This window comes from Myotis nattereri, assembly GCF_964212035.1.
Source record: "Myotis nattereri genome assembly, chromosome: 2".
Lineage (NCBI taxonomy): Eukaryota > Metazoa > Chordata > Mammalia > Chiroptera > Vespertilionidae > Myotis > Myotis nattereri.
Window position 1 is genome coordinate 87,378,303 of NC_138076.1, and position 14,887 is coordinate 87,393,189.

Genomic DNA, 14,887 nt, shown 5'->3' on the forward strand with positions numbered 1-14,887 from the left:
TGAGTATTTTTAAAAAACTACTTCACTGACAATAAATTCGGTTTAAATGACTGTGATTATATTGCAGAAATGTTTTACCTTAATGGTGTGCCATCCATCCATCCGTTTTTTTTGCACATTTTGCCTCAAATGTTTTGCTCTTCAATGAGAACCGAACTGAGAACTTATGTGGTAAGGTAAAATATGTGGAGAAAAAGGTACTTCAGATAAAGGATGAAGAACACTCAGTGATAAAGCAGTATTTTAAAAGCAGCTAGCATTAGTCACTAAGACCAAAAGATGTGAAATCAGCTAGACTGCTGATTCTGTGACCTGAATTTGTGGTTAGTCCTTGAAATCATTCATTCATTCATTCAACACTATTTATTGAGTGCTTAGTATGTGCCAAGCATTGTACTAGATATCATTGATACAGAGATTTAACTTGTAGTTGCTGTCATTAAGGTGCTAGTGGGACATAGACAAATAAATAGAACATTACAGGAGACTGTAAGAGTCTGATAGGACTATATACAGTGTGTTGTAATATTTTGGAGGAGGACAAACTAATCCAAAGTGGGGCAGATAGGTTTTGCAGAAAATTGTTTGGAGTGATGTCATTTCTGAGCTGAGTAAGCTTTATGAGGGAAAAATGGCATTTCCAAGGGTTGGAAGTTATAGATTCAAAGGCACAGCGATATATGATAGTTTGGTCTGTTTAGTGAACTCCACCTTGTTAAGGTTGGGTTACAGGGCAGAAGAGAGGCAAAAAGGGGCCAAATGTTGTATTACCGAGACTTGTTAATAAAAATATATGCTGTTCACACCCCCCCAAAAAATGTTGGACACTTGTAGTAATTTTTCTACAAGAAAGGATTATAATATTAATAGAAATCTTAAGATAAATTTGACATTTTCCCCAGTATTTTGTATATAGTACTCATAGCTGTCAATCAATAAATGATTGATAATTAGTGCTTCACTAAGCTGGTGCAGTAACACTTATTAAACTTAAACATTAATGATTGTTCTACCTAAAAAATTTACGCAGACAAAAAGTTTATATTTTACTGGATTTCTTCTTCCATTCCTTTTGGAATGAAACTTTAGTACCCTCAGGTTGGAAACACTTTTGCCTTAAAAGTCACACAGAAGGCATGCCAAATAGTTGTCTGTCGCACATTGATTTTTAAATTATGATTCAAAATTATGAAGCAGAACTGATAAAAGAATTGCAGATTCTAGCAATTGAAAAAGTGTCTAAGAGTGGGAATAAATCATGCAAATGTGTTAATTGGTCTAATTAATTGAGCTAATACTCTTGCTTAACATACTTAACTGAAGGAAGTTGGAGTGAATTAAAAGATTTAGAAAAGATGGGAAGAATATATAGTCAAGAGGATTTGTTACAGTATTTTGAAAAATACTTTATTTTATATTGATAAGCATAATAGAAGATTAAAAGTGAAATGTGTGGGATGTTTGGAGGATCTTGGCAGTTACATGTTTATAATAATACTTATTTTTATCTTACAGTTCCATCTCAGTACTGATTTGGGCATTGATGAATCTTGTCTACATAAAATTCTAATGAATGGGGTGCATGCATAAAATATGCTTAAAATTAGACTCGGAAATTTGCAGTTTCCTTTACTTCACTTGCACACATGCCTTATTTATATTGCATATGAACTCAGTGTGTTCTAAAATTAAGTGTATATTGTACAAAAATTTTTAAATTAAATCTTGCTTCTGTGTATTGAGAGACGTAATGACATGAAAGGATACTCATCAGTATTGTTTTCTTTTGAGGTGGAAAGTCTCTCTAAACAGTACGAAGAAATCTACCTTAAAAACAAAGGCCTGGATGCAAGATTGTTCCTGGATCGTGATAAAACCCTGCAGGCTGACCCTGTAGACAGGTATTGTTCACGGTGTATTTTTGTTGTATGCTTTGTATAGGTCAGTTTTGACAGAGGTAGGTTAAACAGGTTTTTATTTAACTTGATCTTTAAATAACAATGATTACTTCAGATGTCTTTCTATAATACTTAAGCATATAATTTATTAACAAATGGAGATTTCTTATGATACAGTATCTTAGGTTTACATAGATTTTAAACCTGTTCTTTTTATTTAAACAAGTGAAAAATATTTTCTCTATTGTCTCTGTAAACATTAATTTGCCTCCTGTTATGCACAGGTTTGTGTTGATTTTTAATATCTTTTTAAAGTAATTTTTCTCCAGTCAAGTCAAGGCAGAGAATAAATCTTTCAGTATTTCCTTCATGCTTTCTGGAATGTAGTTGTTTTCACTTTTCCTCACTGAGTCTTAATTTCCCCGTCTTTACAATGCAAGCATTTACTGTAGAGTCACATATATACTTTGTACTATATATACATGTATATTAATGAAAGTACTTTGTAAATAGTAAAGTGATAGAAAAATGCTAGCTACTTGATTCCCAGTTCAACTTATGGGGTCGAATATTTTTCATAAAACTAGGATAGGATAAATTTGTATACATAAGAAAGCAATCAAACATATGTTAGAGAAGAGGAAAATGAAGATGCTGAACAGCCAACTGAATATATGATTTTATTTTTTTAAACTAAAAAAAGTTCACCCATTCCCTTCCATTCCCTCTGGTTTGTTCTCTGTATCTAAAAGTTTAAATTTAAAAAGAAAATACAACATATAAGAGAAATCATACTGTATTTATTTTTCTCTTTCTGGAATTTCACTTAACGTAATGTTTTTAAGGTTGCAATGGCAAGATTTCATTCTTTTTAATGGCTGAATAATACTTCATTGTAATATATATATATATATATATATATATATATATATATATATAATCTTACAGTTTCTTTTCTTTTTTAAAAATATATTATATTTTATTGATTTTTTTTTACAGAGGGGAAGGGAGAGGGATAGAGAATTAGAAACATCAATGAGAGAGAAACAACATCAATCAGCTGCCTCCTGCACACCCTCTACTGGGATGTGCCCGCAACCAAGGTACATGCCCTTGATCGGAATCGAACCTGGGACCCTTCAGTCTGCAGGCCCCGATGCTCTATCCACTGAGCCAAACCGGTTAGGGCATTACACTTTCTTTATCATCCATCCATCAATAGACATTTATGTTTCTATATTTTAACCATTATAAATAATGCTGCAATGAACATTGGGGTGCAGGTATCACTTCAAGTTAGTGTTTTTGTATAAATTTCCAGCAGTGGAATTGCTGGATCATGTAGTAGCTCAATTTTTAATTTTTTGAGGAACTTCCATATTATTATTCATAATGGCTGCATCAATTTACATTCACACCAACAGTGCACAAATGTTCTCTTTTCTCCACATCCTTGCCAAAACTGGTTATTTAATGTCTTTTTGGTAATAGTCATTCTAACTGGTGTGAGATTATATTTAATTGTGGTCTTGATTTGCATTTCCCTAAAGACTAATAATGTTGAGCATCATTTCATGTACCTGTTGGCCATCTGTATGTCTTTGGGAAAATGTCTGTTCAGATCTGTTCATTTTTAAATTTGTGTTTTTGAAATTGAGTTCTTTATATATTTTTAATATTAACCCTTTATGAGATATGATTTGCAAATATTTTCTCTTATTGAGTAGATTGCCTTTTTTATTTTGTTGATGGTTTCATATGCTGTGCAGAAGCTTTTTAGTTCATTGTATTTCTACTTGTTTATTTTTGCTTTTGTTGTCTTTGCTTTTGGTGTCAGATTAAAAATATCTCCACTACTGATGTCAAAGAGCTTCTAAACACCTCTGCTTTGTTTCAAGGAGTTTTATGGTTTTTTGTCTTACATTCATGTTTTTAATACATTTTGTGTTAATTTTTTAGGATGATGTAAGATAGTTGTCAAGTTTTATTCTTTTGTATGTAGGTGTCCAGTTCTTTCAGCACCACCAAGGATATTTTTTCCATTGATTTTCAGAGAGAGTAGAAGGGAGGGAGGTGGGTGGTAAGAGAAAGGAAGGAAGGGAAGTGGGAGGAAGGGAGAGAGATACATCTATGTGAGAGAGACACATCGATTGGTTGCCTCCTGCATGCACCCTGACCCACAACCCAGGAATTGAGCATGCAACCCTTAACCCAGAATCTAGTGCAACCCTTCAGTCCAACGTTTTAGCCACTGAGCAACATGGGCTAGAGCTCAGCATCACTTACTGAAGAGACTGTCCTTTCCTTATTCTAAATTCTTGGCTTCTTATAATGAATGAATTGACAATATATGTGTGGGTTTATTTCTGGGGTCTCTATTCTGTTCCCTTGATCACATGTATATTTTTCTGCCAATGTCATGCTATTTTGATTACGCTACCTCTGTAATTGAAAAAGTAGTTTGAAATCAGGAAGTGTTATGGCTCCAGCTTTGTTCTTTGTTTTTTCAAGATTGCTTTGGCTGTTTGGGTTCTTTTGTGGTTCCATACAAATTTTAGGATCATTTGTTATGTTTTTATGGAAAATGCCATTGGAATTTTGATAGGGATTGCATTGAATCTATAGATTGCTTTGGGTAGTATTGAGATTTTAATATTAATTCTTTTGACCCATGAGCATTGAATAGCTTTCCATTTATTCTTGTCTTCCTCAATGTTTTTAAATCAATGTCTTATACTTTCAGTGTATAGTACTTTCATTCCCTTGGTTCAATTTATTCCTAGGTATTTTATCCTTTTTTTTCTTTTTCTTTTTTTTAAAGGAAGGGAGAGGGACAGAGAGCCAGAAACATCGATGAGAGAGAAACATCGATTCAGCTTCCTCCCGCACACTCCCCACCGGGCATGTGCCTGCAACCAAGGCACATGCCTTTGGCCGGAATCGAACCTGGGACCCCTCAGTTCGCAGGTCAATGCTCCATCCACTGAGCCAAACTGGTTAGGGCTATTTTATTCTTTATATTTATTTATTTATTTATTTATTTTTAATAAATCTTTATTGTTCAGATTATTACAGTTGTCTCCCTTTTTCCCCCCCATAGTTCCCCTCTACACAGTTCCCACCCCACCCTCTGCCCTTACCGCCCCCCACTGTCCTCATCCATAGGTGTACGCTTTTTGTTGCTGGGTCAAAGGTCATACACATGGAAAATGTAGCTATTTCCACCCGCGACGTGTCCCTGTGTTTGGAAAGGTCTCTCACGACTTGTTCATGCTCTACTCAGAAAGGGTACGGAGACACGTTACGGCTTTTTAAAATAATGTGTCCTCTTATGTTTAAAATGAGGATTTCGTTACCTAAAGTGAGTAGAAAGCAACACTACAGCTGCTCTCGCCCCTTTCGCCCTTTGGGTGATAGTTGTACTTGGGGCTGTGCACTGGTTTGCGGGCCATCAACGAAGCCGTCTGGGTGGCTCGCGTGGTTCCGCTGGCTTCCCAGGGGCCGTCGCAGCCTCGCAGGGGGTCTCAGCCTCACTGGGACCATCTCAGCCTCACTGGGACTGACTCAGTCTCACTGGGAATGACTCAGCCTCACTGGGGCCATTTCAGCCTCACTGGGACCCTTTCAGCCTTCCAGGGACCGTCTCAGCCTCACAGGGACCGTCTCAGCTTCACCAGGACCCTTTCAGTCTCACAGGGGCCGTTTCAGCCTCACAGGGGCCATCTCAGCCTCACAGGGACTGTCTCAGCCTCACAGGGGCCATTTCAGCCTCACAGGGGCCATTCCAGCCTCACAGGGGCTGTTTCAGCCTCACTGGGACTGTCGCAGCCTCACAGGGGCCGTCGCAGCTTCACAGGGGGCGCCGCAGCCTTGCAGGGGGTGCCGCATCCCACGTTGGGGGTGAAGGTGCGAGTCAGAAGCTCCTCTCACTGTCTCTCCTGCTGGAAGTTTCTGAGAGCCGTCTGCAGGTGCTGGACCTCATATTTTAACTGGTCAACATAAAGTTTGGCATTCTGTCTTTTGTTGGGAGGCTCCTTGCTGGAAAAAATCTCCAGGAGTTCTTGCTGGCTGAATATCTGGTATGCTTGCTTGGGTTTCGTTTTCTACTAAGTGCACAGACTGCTCGTCTGCCGTCTCCCGGTATCCCATGTGAGACTGGATCTGGTGGACCTGCTTGTGTGTTTGCTGGTACAGCGGTTCCATGTTGCTGGCCCAGCCTGGTCCGGCTCCGGCTTCCTCCAAACCTGATTCTGCTTCTTGAGTGTGTCCCTTATGGGTGCGAGGAGTTGAAATCTGCAGTTTGTTGGGTTAAGCTGCAAAAGCGCAGGTGGTTCCTTTTGTGCCACTGGCACAGCTTGGGTGGGGATGTAAATTGAGTAGGGCGGAGTCTCGGTATCACCAGGGCGGAGCAAGCAGCAATGGGGTCTCCGTGACTCCTCGCCTCTCCACAACTCCGTGTCTCCGCGTCCCCGAGTGCCAGCGAGCAGCTCCGCAAGAGAGCCACCCTTGCTTTCCGACCTGCTGCAAGGCCATCCTGCCTCTCCCCGTAGGGGTCTGGGACCTCAGAATCCCACCCCAAACAAGCTCAGAGGATTCGAGAGTTCGTAACCCCCTCCAATTGAACAAAACCGCACATCCAGTTGCAGCCCGCCTGGTGCGCGACTCCATACCTCTGTTCTTGGTGCCTCTGCATATCCTACTCAGTCTCAATGCTCTTCTTTCTTTCCTTCCAGTTGTAGAACTTCCACTGGGCTAGCTTTCTCATGGTTCTGATTGATAGCTGTTTGTCTTATAGTTGGTAGTTTCAATGTTGTTGTGGGAGGCAGCACGCACAGGTCTATACCTTACGCTGCCATCTTGGTTCTCCTTAAGTGTATTTTATTCTTTTTAATGCAATTGTAAATGAGATGATTTTCTTAATTTCTTTTTATCATAGTTTGTTATTAGTATATAGAAACACAAATGACTTTTATATATTGATATTGTTTCCTGCAACTTTACTGGTTTTTGATGGAGTCTTTAGGATTTTCTATATATAATTTCATTTAATCTGCAAATAGTGAGTTTTTCTTTTTCATCTCTAATTTGGATGCCTTTTACTAGTATTTCTTTTTATTGCCTAATTGCTCTGGCTATGACTTTCAATATTATCCTATTTAATAAAGAGGAGATATGCTAATTGACCCTCATGCCGTCGCAAAGATGGCGGCACCCACAGCCAATAAGGAGGGATATGCTAATTGACTGCCCCACCCTCAAAGATGGCAGCACCCACAGCCAATAAGGATGGGATATGCTAATTAACTACCCCACCCTCAAAGATGGTGGCGCCCAAAGCCACAAGATGGCGGCGCCCAGTTCCCTCAGCCCCGCTCGGGCAGCAGGCGTGGCAAGGCCTGCCTCCAGAGTCCCCCAGTCCCCTCAGCCCCCTAGCTACCCAGGGCCAGCCCAAGGCACAGGCAGCTAGGGCTGGCAGGGGCTTGTGCTGCTGGCAGTGGCAGCAGCAGAGGTGTGATGGGGCATTGCCTTCCCCTGATCGCCAGGTCACCTCCCACCCCTGAGGGCTCCTGGACTGTGAGAGGGGGCAGGCCAGGCTGAGGGACCCCCCTCTAGTCCATGAATTTTCATGCACTGGGCCTCTAGTGTTGAATAAAAGTGCGAGAGTGGTCATCTTGTCTGATTTTGATCTTGGGTAAAACTTTGAACTTTTCATCATTGAGAATGATGTTGGCTGTGGTCTTGTGATATACGACCTTTATTATGTTGAGGTACATTCCCTCTGTGCCTGCTCCATTGAGAGTTATTATCATAAATGGATGTTGAATTTTGTCAAATGCTTTTTCTGCATCTGTCAAAATGATCATACGATTTTTGTTTTTCATTTTGTTAATGTAGTGTATCACATCGACTGATTTGTAGATGTTGAAGCATCCTTGCATCCCTGGATAACTCCCACTTGATCATGGTATATGATTCTTTTAATGTGTTGTTGAATTTCATTTGCTAATATTTTGTTGAAGATTTTTACTTATGTGTTCATCAGGGATATTGGCCTATAATTTTTGTGTGTGGCATTTTTGTCTGGTTTTATTATCTGGCTAATAATGCAGCCCTCATAAAATGGATTGTGAAGAGTTCACTCCTCTTCCTTTATTGGAAAAGGAAGAGGAGGACTGATATTAATATTTCTTTGAATGTTTGATGGAATTTACCAGTGAAGTTCTCTGGTCCTGGATTTTTGTTTGTTGGAACATTTTTAATTACTGATTTAGTCTCCTTAATAGTAACAGATCTATTCAGGTTTTCTATTTCTTCAGTATTCAGTCTTGGAAGATAGTATGTTTCTAGGAATTTATCCATTTCTTCTAAGTTATCCAATTTTTGTGTGTAATTGTTTATAGTTGTCTTATGATATATTTGTACTTTTGTGGTATCAGTTGCATCATGTCCTCTTTCATTTCTGAGATGAGGAATGGTGAGAGTAATCATAAATCTTTTTGAATGACTATAAGTTTGAATAATACTAGTAAGTATTTTATGTATTTATGTGTTCGCTCTCTCTTTTCTTTGTTTCTGTTGAGTCTAGCTAAAGTTTTGTTAATTTTGTGTATCTTTTTAAAGAACCAGCTCTTGCCCTGGCTCAGTTGGTTGGAGCATCATCATGTACACCAAAAGGTGGCGGATTCAATTTCTGGTCAGGGCACATACCTAGGTTGCAGATTTGGTCCTCCGTGGGGGAGCTTACGGACTTGAGGGGCAACTGTTTCTCTCCTTCCTCTCTCTCAAAAGAAGTCAATAAAAACATATCCTTGGGTGAGGATTAAACAACCAGCTCTTAATTTTATTAATATTATCTACTAGAGGCATAGTGCATGTATTCATGCACATTGAAAGGAAATAATTAGAAGGTGGCCAGCAGGGTGGGACTGGGTGAGACGGGCCATACACCCCCTGGAGTCAACCTCCCGTGGTCCCTCCTTGGCTGCACCTGGGGTGGCGCTGGGGCTTGAAGGGTGTCCCTCGGCCTGGCATGCGGGGATCAGGTCGAATCCAGCAGTCCAACATCCCCTGAGGGGTCCCAGAGTGCAAGAGGGCACTGCAAAGTTGTCACTCAGCAACTCCTGTGTTGAGCATCTGTCCCCTGGTGGTCATTGTGCATCATAGCTACCTGCTGGCTGGTCAGCCAGTTGGCCGATCGCTTAAGCATATATATATATATATATATATATATATATATATATATGTTGTCTTTTAATCACTACTTTATTTATTTCTGCTCTGATCTTTGTTATTTTGTTCAAAGCCTACTATCTTTAGGCTTTGTTTGTTCTTTTTTTCCTAGTTCCTTGAGGTATGAAATTAGATTGTTTGAGACTTTTCTTTTTACCTGAAATAGGCATTTTTGCTATGAAATTTCATCTTTGAACTGTTTTTGTTGCATTACATAATCTTTGGTATTTTACATTTTCATTTTTCTCAGGTATTTTTATATCTTTTAATTTTTATTTGACCCATTGGTTGTTCAGTTTCATGTTGTTTAATTTCCACATATTTGTGAATTTTTTTAGTTTTATTCATGTAATTAATTTTTAGTTTCATACCAGTGTGTTTAGAAGAGATTCTTGGTATGATTTTAACCTCTTAAATTTATTATGACTTATTTTGTGGCCTCACATGTGATCTATCTTAGAAAATGTTCAAATGTGCACTTGAGAAGAATGTATATGCTATTGCTTTAATGTTGTTCAAATATTTTTTAACTCCACCTGATCAAATACGTCATATAAGACCAGTGTTTCCTTATTGAGATTCTGTCTGGATGATTTATCTATTGATGTAATATTAGTGGGGTAATGGTAGGGAACTTTTTCTATTATTGTATGCTGTCTATTTCACCTTTCAGGTCTGTTAACATTTGCTTTATATGTTTAGGTGCTCCTATGTTGGTTACATAATATTTACAAATATTATAAGTGTTATATCCTCTTGTTAGATTGACTCCTTTATCATTATGTAACACCAGTTTTTTTGGTCTCTGAGATAGAAATTTAATGTGAATTGTCTTGTATATCCACTTTTTAATTCTCATTTAGATGAGTATAATTTTTAAAATGAGTTATCAAAAAGAAAATTGTTGAAATACAATTGTCCCTTGAACAATTCAAGGCTGGGAGTGCCAACCATCTGTGTAATCAAAATTGGTGTATATTTTAAGTTGGCCTTCTGCATATGTGGATTCCAGACCATGGATTGAAAACAGCATTGATGGGTAGACATCGCAGGTTTGAACTGCATGTGTCCATAGCATAAGGGAACAACCCACTTTATTCAAGGCCCAATTCGTTTACTAAAGTAGTTTGTGATCTCTGTCTCTATTTAGTCTTTCACCTGCTGTTACTTTTTTGGTTCATTTGTTTAAAGGTTAATACCAAAGTGTATTCTCTTAAATTGTCATCTAGAATCCTGAACTAAGAATGGTTGAGAGTAATTACAAAAAATTTCCAGTGACCATAAGTATGATTAATATGGCTTTAGCATGAAATATTTTAATATGTAACTGAAAAATATATAATTTTGTAATTAAATATAGGTAAGTATTTCTAATTTTATTTAAATAAAGTAAAGGTTTTGGAAGACATAATGATTGAAAAGCTTGAGTTTGATATTTTTTGACATGGAACAACTTGATTTATAATGCCATAGAGAAAATATCTAACTTTCTCTTTCAAAAAAATCCTTAATGATTCTACCTATTTGTCATAAACCTAGTAGAAAGAAACCCAATTTAAAGACAATAGTGAAAGCCCTGGCCGGGTGGATCAGTTGATTGGAGTGTTGTCAGGTACATCCAAAGGAGGTTGCACGTTCGATCCCCTGTTGGGGCATGTACCGGAGGCAACTGATTAATGTTTCTCTCTCACATAGATGTTTCTTTTCTCTCTCTCTCTCCCTTCCTCTCTCTGTAAAGTCAATTAAAAAATATCCTTGGTTGAAGAATTTTTTAAAAAACCATAATTTTATTTTTTTATGCAGCTGTTGGATTACTTCCTATCACTTCTAGTATAGACTTGTCATTTTGTATGATGTTATGAGGCAACACAACATATTATACTGTGTTGTTTTTTGGGTTTTTTTTTTACTCAAAGTACAAAGTGTAAATTTTCAATCTGAATGACTTTGCTTTTTATTATTTAGTTTTGAAATGCAGAGAACACCACGAAAAAGTAATAATGATGAAGAGTTGAATGTGATTCTTCCCCAGACTCCAGTTAGGTATGAATTTTCTTACTCTTCATTTTCATTATAATTGTTTATCAAATGCTTCAAAGAGCTTTGGGTTCGTTTATTTATTCCATTATATATTTATATATAGATGCCACAAATATAGTATATTGAGTGCTTTTTGCGTTCGGTATTTTGCTAATTGCTGAGGATATGACTATTAGACCTAGTTCCGTCTATCATTAAGGAATATAGCCTGGAATGGGAATGTGCTCCATCTCAGTAAAAAAAAAAGTAAAAATATGTTTCACCATTTGGTTTGCATACAACCTAGAAGGATTAGAACTATTTTTTGTGAACTTATCCTCACTTACTTCCAATGTATAATCTGTTTCAAGTCTTATTGAATTTACCTCTAAAACATTTCTTGAATCCATCTACTATTCTCCATTTCTACTCTCACCACCCTGTCCAAGATATCTTTTTTCTTTGATTTTTTGAGGTATCCTAATATCTGATCTCATCACCATTCCTTTCTGTCTACCACCAGATCTGTTCTCTAGAACCGCCAGAATAATATTTTAGAAATATAATTCTAATCATGTTCACTCTGCCATTAAATCTTCTGATTGTTTCCTATTGCAATGGAAATACAATGCAAATGTTTAAATAATGCCTACAAGATCTTATATGATCTAGCTGTGTTGCCTGTCTAACCTCATCTTGTTTTCCTGTTCATTATGTATTAGCCAGTTTCCTGAACTCTCCAACCAGCCTCTTCTTTTGTGCTTAAGGACTTGTACGCTTGCTTTTCCCTCTTAACTCTTTTCTTTCCATGAATTACCAACTGTTACTGTTCCTTTAGGTTCAACACAAATAGTACTTTTTAAAAAAGATTTATTTCTCTCTGAAGTATTTTCTTTTATTCCTTCTCAGAGCATCCTTTTGAATTCCTTCATAGTGTGCATCACAATTTGTAATTAGAAAACCATTTGTGTGCTTGCTTGTTTTTGCTAATATTCATAAAAGACTTTAAGTTGTATACCACATGGACGATGACTTTTTTTGTCCAGCATGTGATAATTAGGGCCAAGGCTAATACTTGGCATATAGTAAGTAATCATTCATGTTTTTAAATGACCGTTTAGAGATATAAAATACATTTTTGTATAAGTATAGTAATAGACATAAGACAAGTTAATGAAATGGCACAGAATGAACTTTATGAAGTGATATTTGAACTGAATTTTGAATATGTAAGGATTTATGTCACAGGATACTGGCATTTTAGTGGGTGGGAACAGCATATGCAAAGGGATGGAAGGAAGAAACAAGATGTTTCCGGGGAACTATTAGCAGCTCTGTATTGATTGACTGTAAAATGAGAAAATGACATGGCAAGAGAGGAGGGTGGGAATCAGATTATGAAGGACCTTATTTTCCATACTCCCAAGTTTTGACATTAGCTTGTGCACAGTATACATAGCCTGTTGGTATAAATGGGTGTTAAGCAGAGGTAAGGATAAAATCAGACTTGGTTTTTGAAAGTTTACATGGTGTTAGTTTGTGAGGTGGTGGAGGCAAACATGGTGAGAAATACTGAGACCTGTTAATCTGTCACAATGGTTCTTAATCAGGGGTCAAATTATAATAACCTGGGGAGTTTTTTAAAGTACATGTGCCTAGAGCAGTGATGGCGAACCTTTTGAGCTTGGCGTGTCAGCATTTTGAAAAACCCTAACTTAATTATGGTGCCGTGTCACATATAGAAATTTTTTGATATTTGCAACCATAGTAAAACAAAGACTTATATTTTTGATATTTATTTTATATATTTAAATGCCATTTAACAAAGAAAAATCAACCAAAAGAATGAGTTCGCGTGTCACCTCTGACATGCGTGTCATAGGTTTGCCATCACTGGCCTAGAGCCTACTACCCTAGACATAGTGAGTCAAAATCTCTGTTGTATTGCAGTAATTCAGTTGAAAGATGTTGAAACAAGAGATAGGCAGTGAAAATGAAGGAGCAAGAACAGGTTTGCAAATATTTGATGAATTCATATTTAGAATATTATTCTTGCGGCTTTTATGGGATATGAAGATGTGTAGTAAGTAGTAGGACATAAAGATCTTACATATTAGGGAATAATCAGGTAGAGTTAAAGCCCTAAAGTAGATGAGGTTGCCTGAAGTGAAGGTGTATAATGGCAAGAATGTATGGCTAAGGGCTGAACCAGAAAGAATGCTGTCATTGAAGGACTAAATAGAAAGTAGATTAAATGAGAAGTGTGATTGGGGGCCCAGAGAGTGAAGGCAGAAAAGCCTAAGGTGGGGGGTGGGAGCGGGGGGGGGGGCGGGGGGGCAGTTTCAGGAAAGAGCAGGTATTTAAGAAAGTCAAGTATACCTCAAGGAAGTCAAATATAAGATAAAATGAGAAAGATTTTTGGTTTAGAAGTTTGTGACTTAAGTCACTGTGCTTTAAGTAGATTATTGGATGTACAAGTCATAGAAGCAATGTATTTGAAAGGTGAGGAAGTGTAGGTATCAGTTTATAGATGCTTGACTGAGAAAACTGAACACATTTTACTGAATTATATTTAATAATCCTTTCAACCATAAATATTCTACAGTTCTTTGCATCATTAAGTAGTGCCTACAGTAGCAACATACTGCTACTCCAAAATTGGAACATTAATATTTACTATACCATCAATCATACAATTAATAGAATTAAAGAGAATTCCTAAGATATTGACCTAATTTTATGCTTTAACAATGATGACTTCTAAAATTATGCTTTCCTTTTGAAAAATTTCTTGCTGTCTTTATTTGAAAAAGTTTAGTATTTAATGATATTAATGTTTTATTAAAATATTACTATTTTGATGCTAGCTTATATGTTTTCTCCTTAATATAATATTAGTTTGACCACTTAATGTTATATTGATTTATAGTTCTATTAGTAAATAAGCTCATCGTTTTTTAGAAATATCATGAACACATTTTATCATTAAGCTTTAAGTAAAATATAATTCCTTGTAAATAATAGTACACTAAGGGTTTTATAAAGTTTTATTGCAGAGAACTTTTAAAAAATAAATGGGAGACAGTGAGTTTGAAGATATATTTAATTTGTGTGTTAGATACATTTCATTTTTTTCCCTTTATTGCTTAACACTTCTGTTGTTGTTTTTTTGTCTAGGACTGTTATGAATACTATCCAACAATTAATGATGATCTTAAATTCAGCAAGTGATCAACCATCAGAAAATCTGATTTCCTATTTTAATGTAAGCCATATATGAACATTATTTATTGTAATATCTTAGCAAAGAAATTTTAAATTAGAAGTTAAAATTCTGAGTATTTTTAAAATACTTATCTCCCAATCAACAAGAATATAGTTGTCTATTACCTTATTTTTTAAAAGCTTCAATATTAAATATTATTAGTAGATGTTACTAGTAGACAGCATTTTTCTTAGATTTCCTCTTATTTATTATTTACCTTACTCAGCATTTTTTCTTATAATTTATTTTTTTAACTTTATTTTTATTGTTGACATTATTATAGATGTCCCCATATTCTACCTCCTTTGCCCATCTCCACCGAGTCCCAACTCCCTTCCCTTCAGCCATCACCACACTTGTCTGTGTCTATGGGTTATGTAAATACTATAGGCCTGGTGCATGAAATTCGTACACGGGTAGGGTCCCTAGACCTGGCTGGCAATCAGGGCCGATTGGGGCCTTCTGGCTGCCAGCC

The 14,887-nt window shown here is 36.9% G+C and overlaps 1 protein-coding gene across 2 annotated transcripts in view; it reads left to right on the plus strand.

The window, feature by feature from the left end:
* Positions 1-14,887, plus strand: part of RB1 (RB transcriptional corepressor 1) — a gene marked incomplete at its 3' end in the record, with an annotated part of 218,847 nt that overhangs the window by 73,693 nt on the left and 130,267 nt on the right. For both annotated transcript variants that reach the window (XM_081082780.1, XM_081082781.1), the window contains exons 10-12: positions 1,792-1,901; positions 11,094-11,171; positions 14,325-14,412. In XM_081082780.1, the coding sequence (XP_080938906.1) occupies positions 1,792-1,901; positions 11,094-11,171; positions 14,325-14,412 (276 nt within the window). The remainder of the gene's footprint in view (positions 1-1,791; positions 1,902-11,093; positions 11,172-14,324; positions 14,413-14,887) is intronic.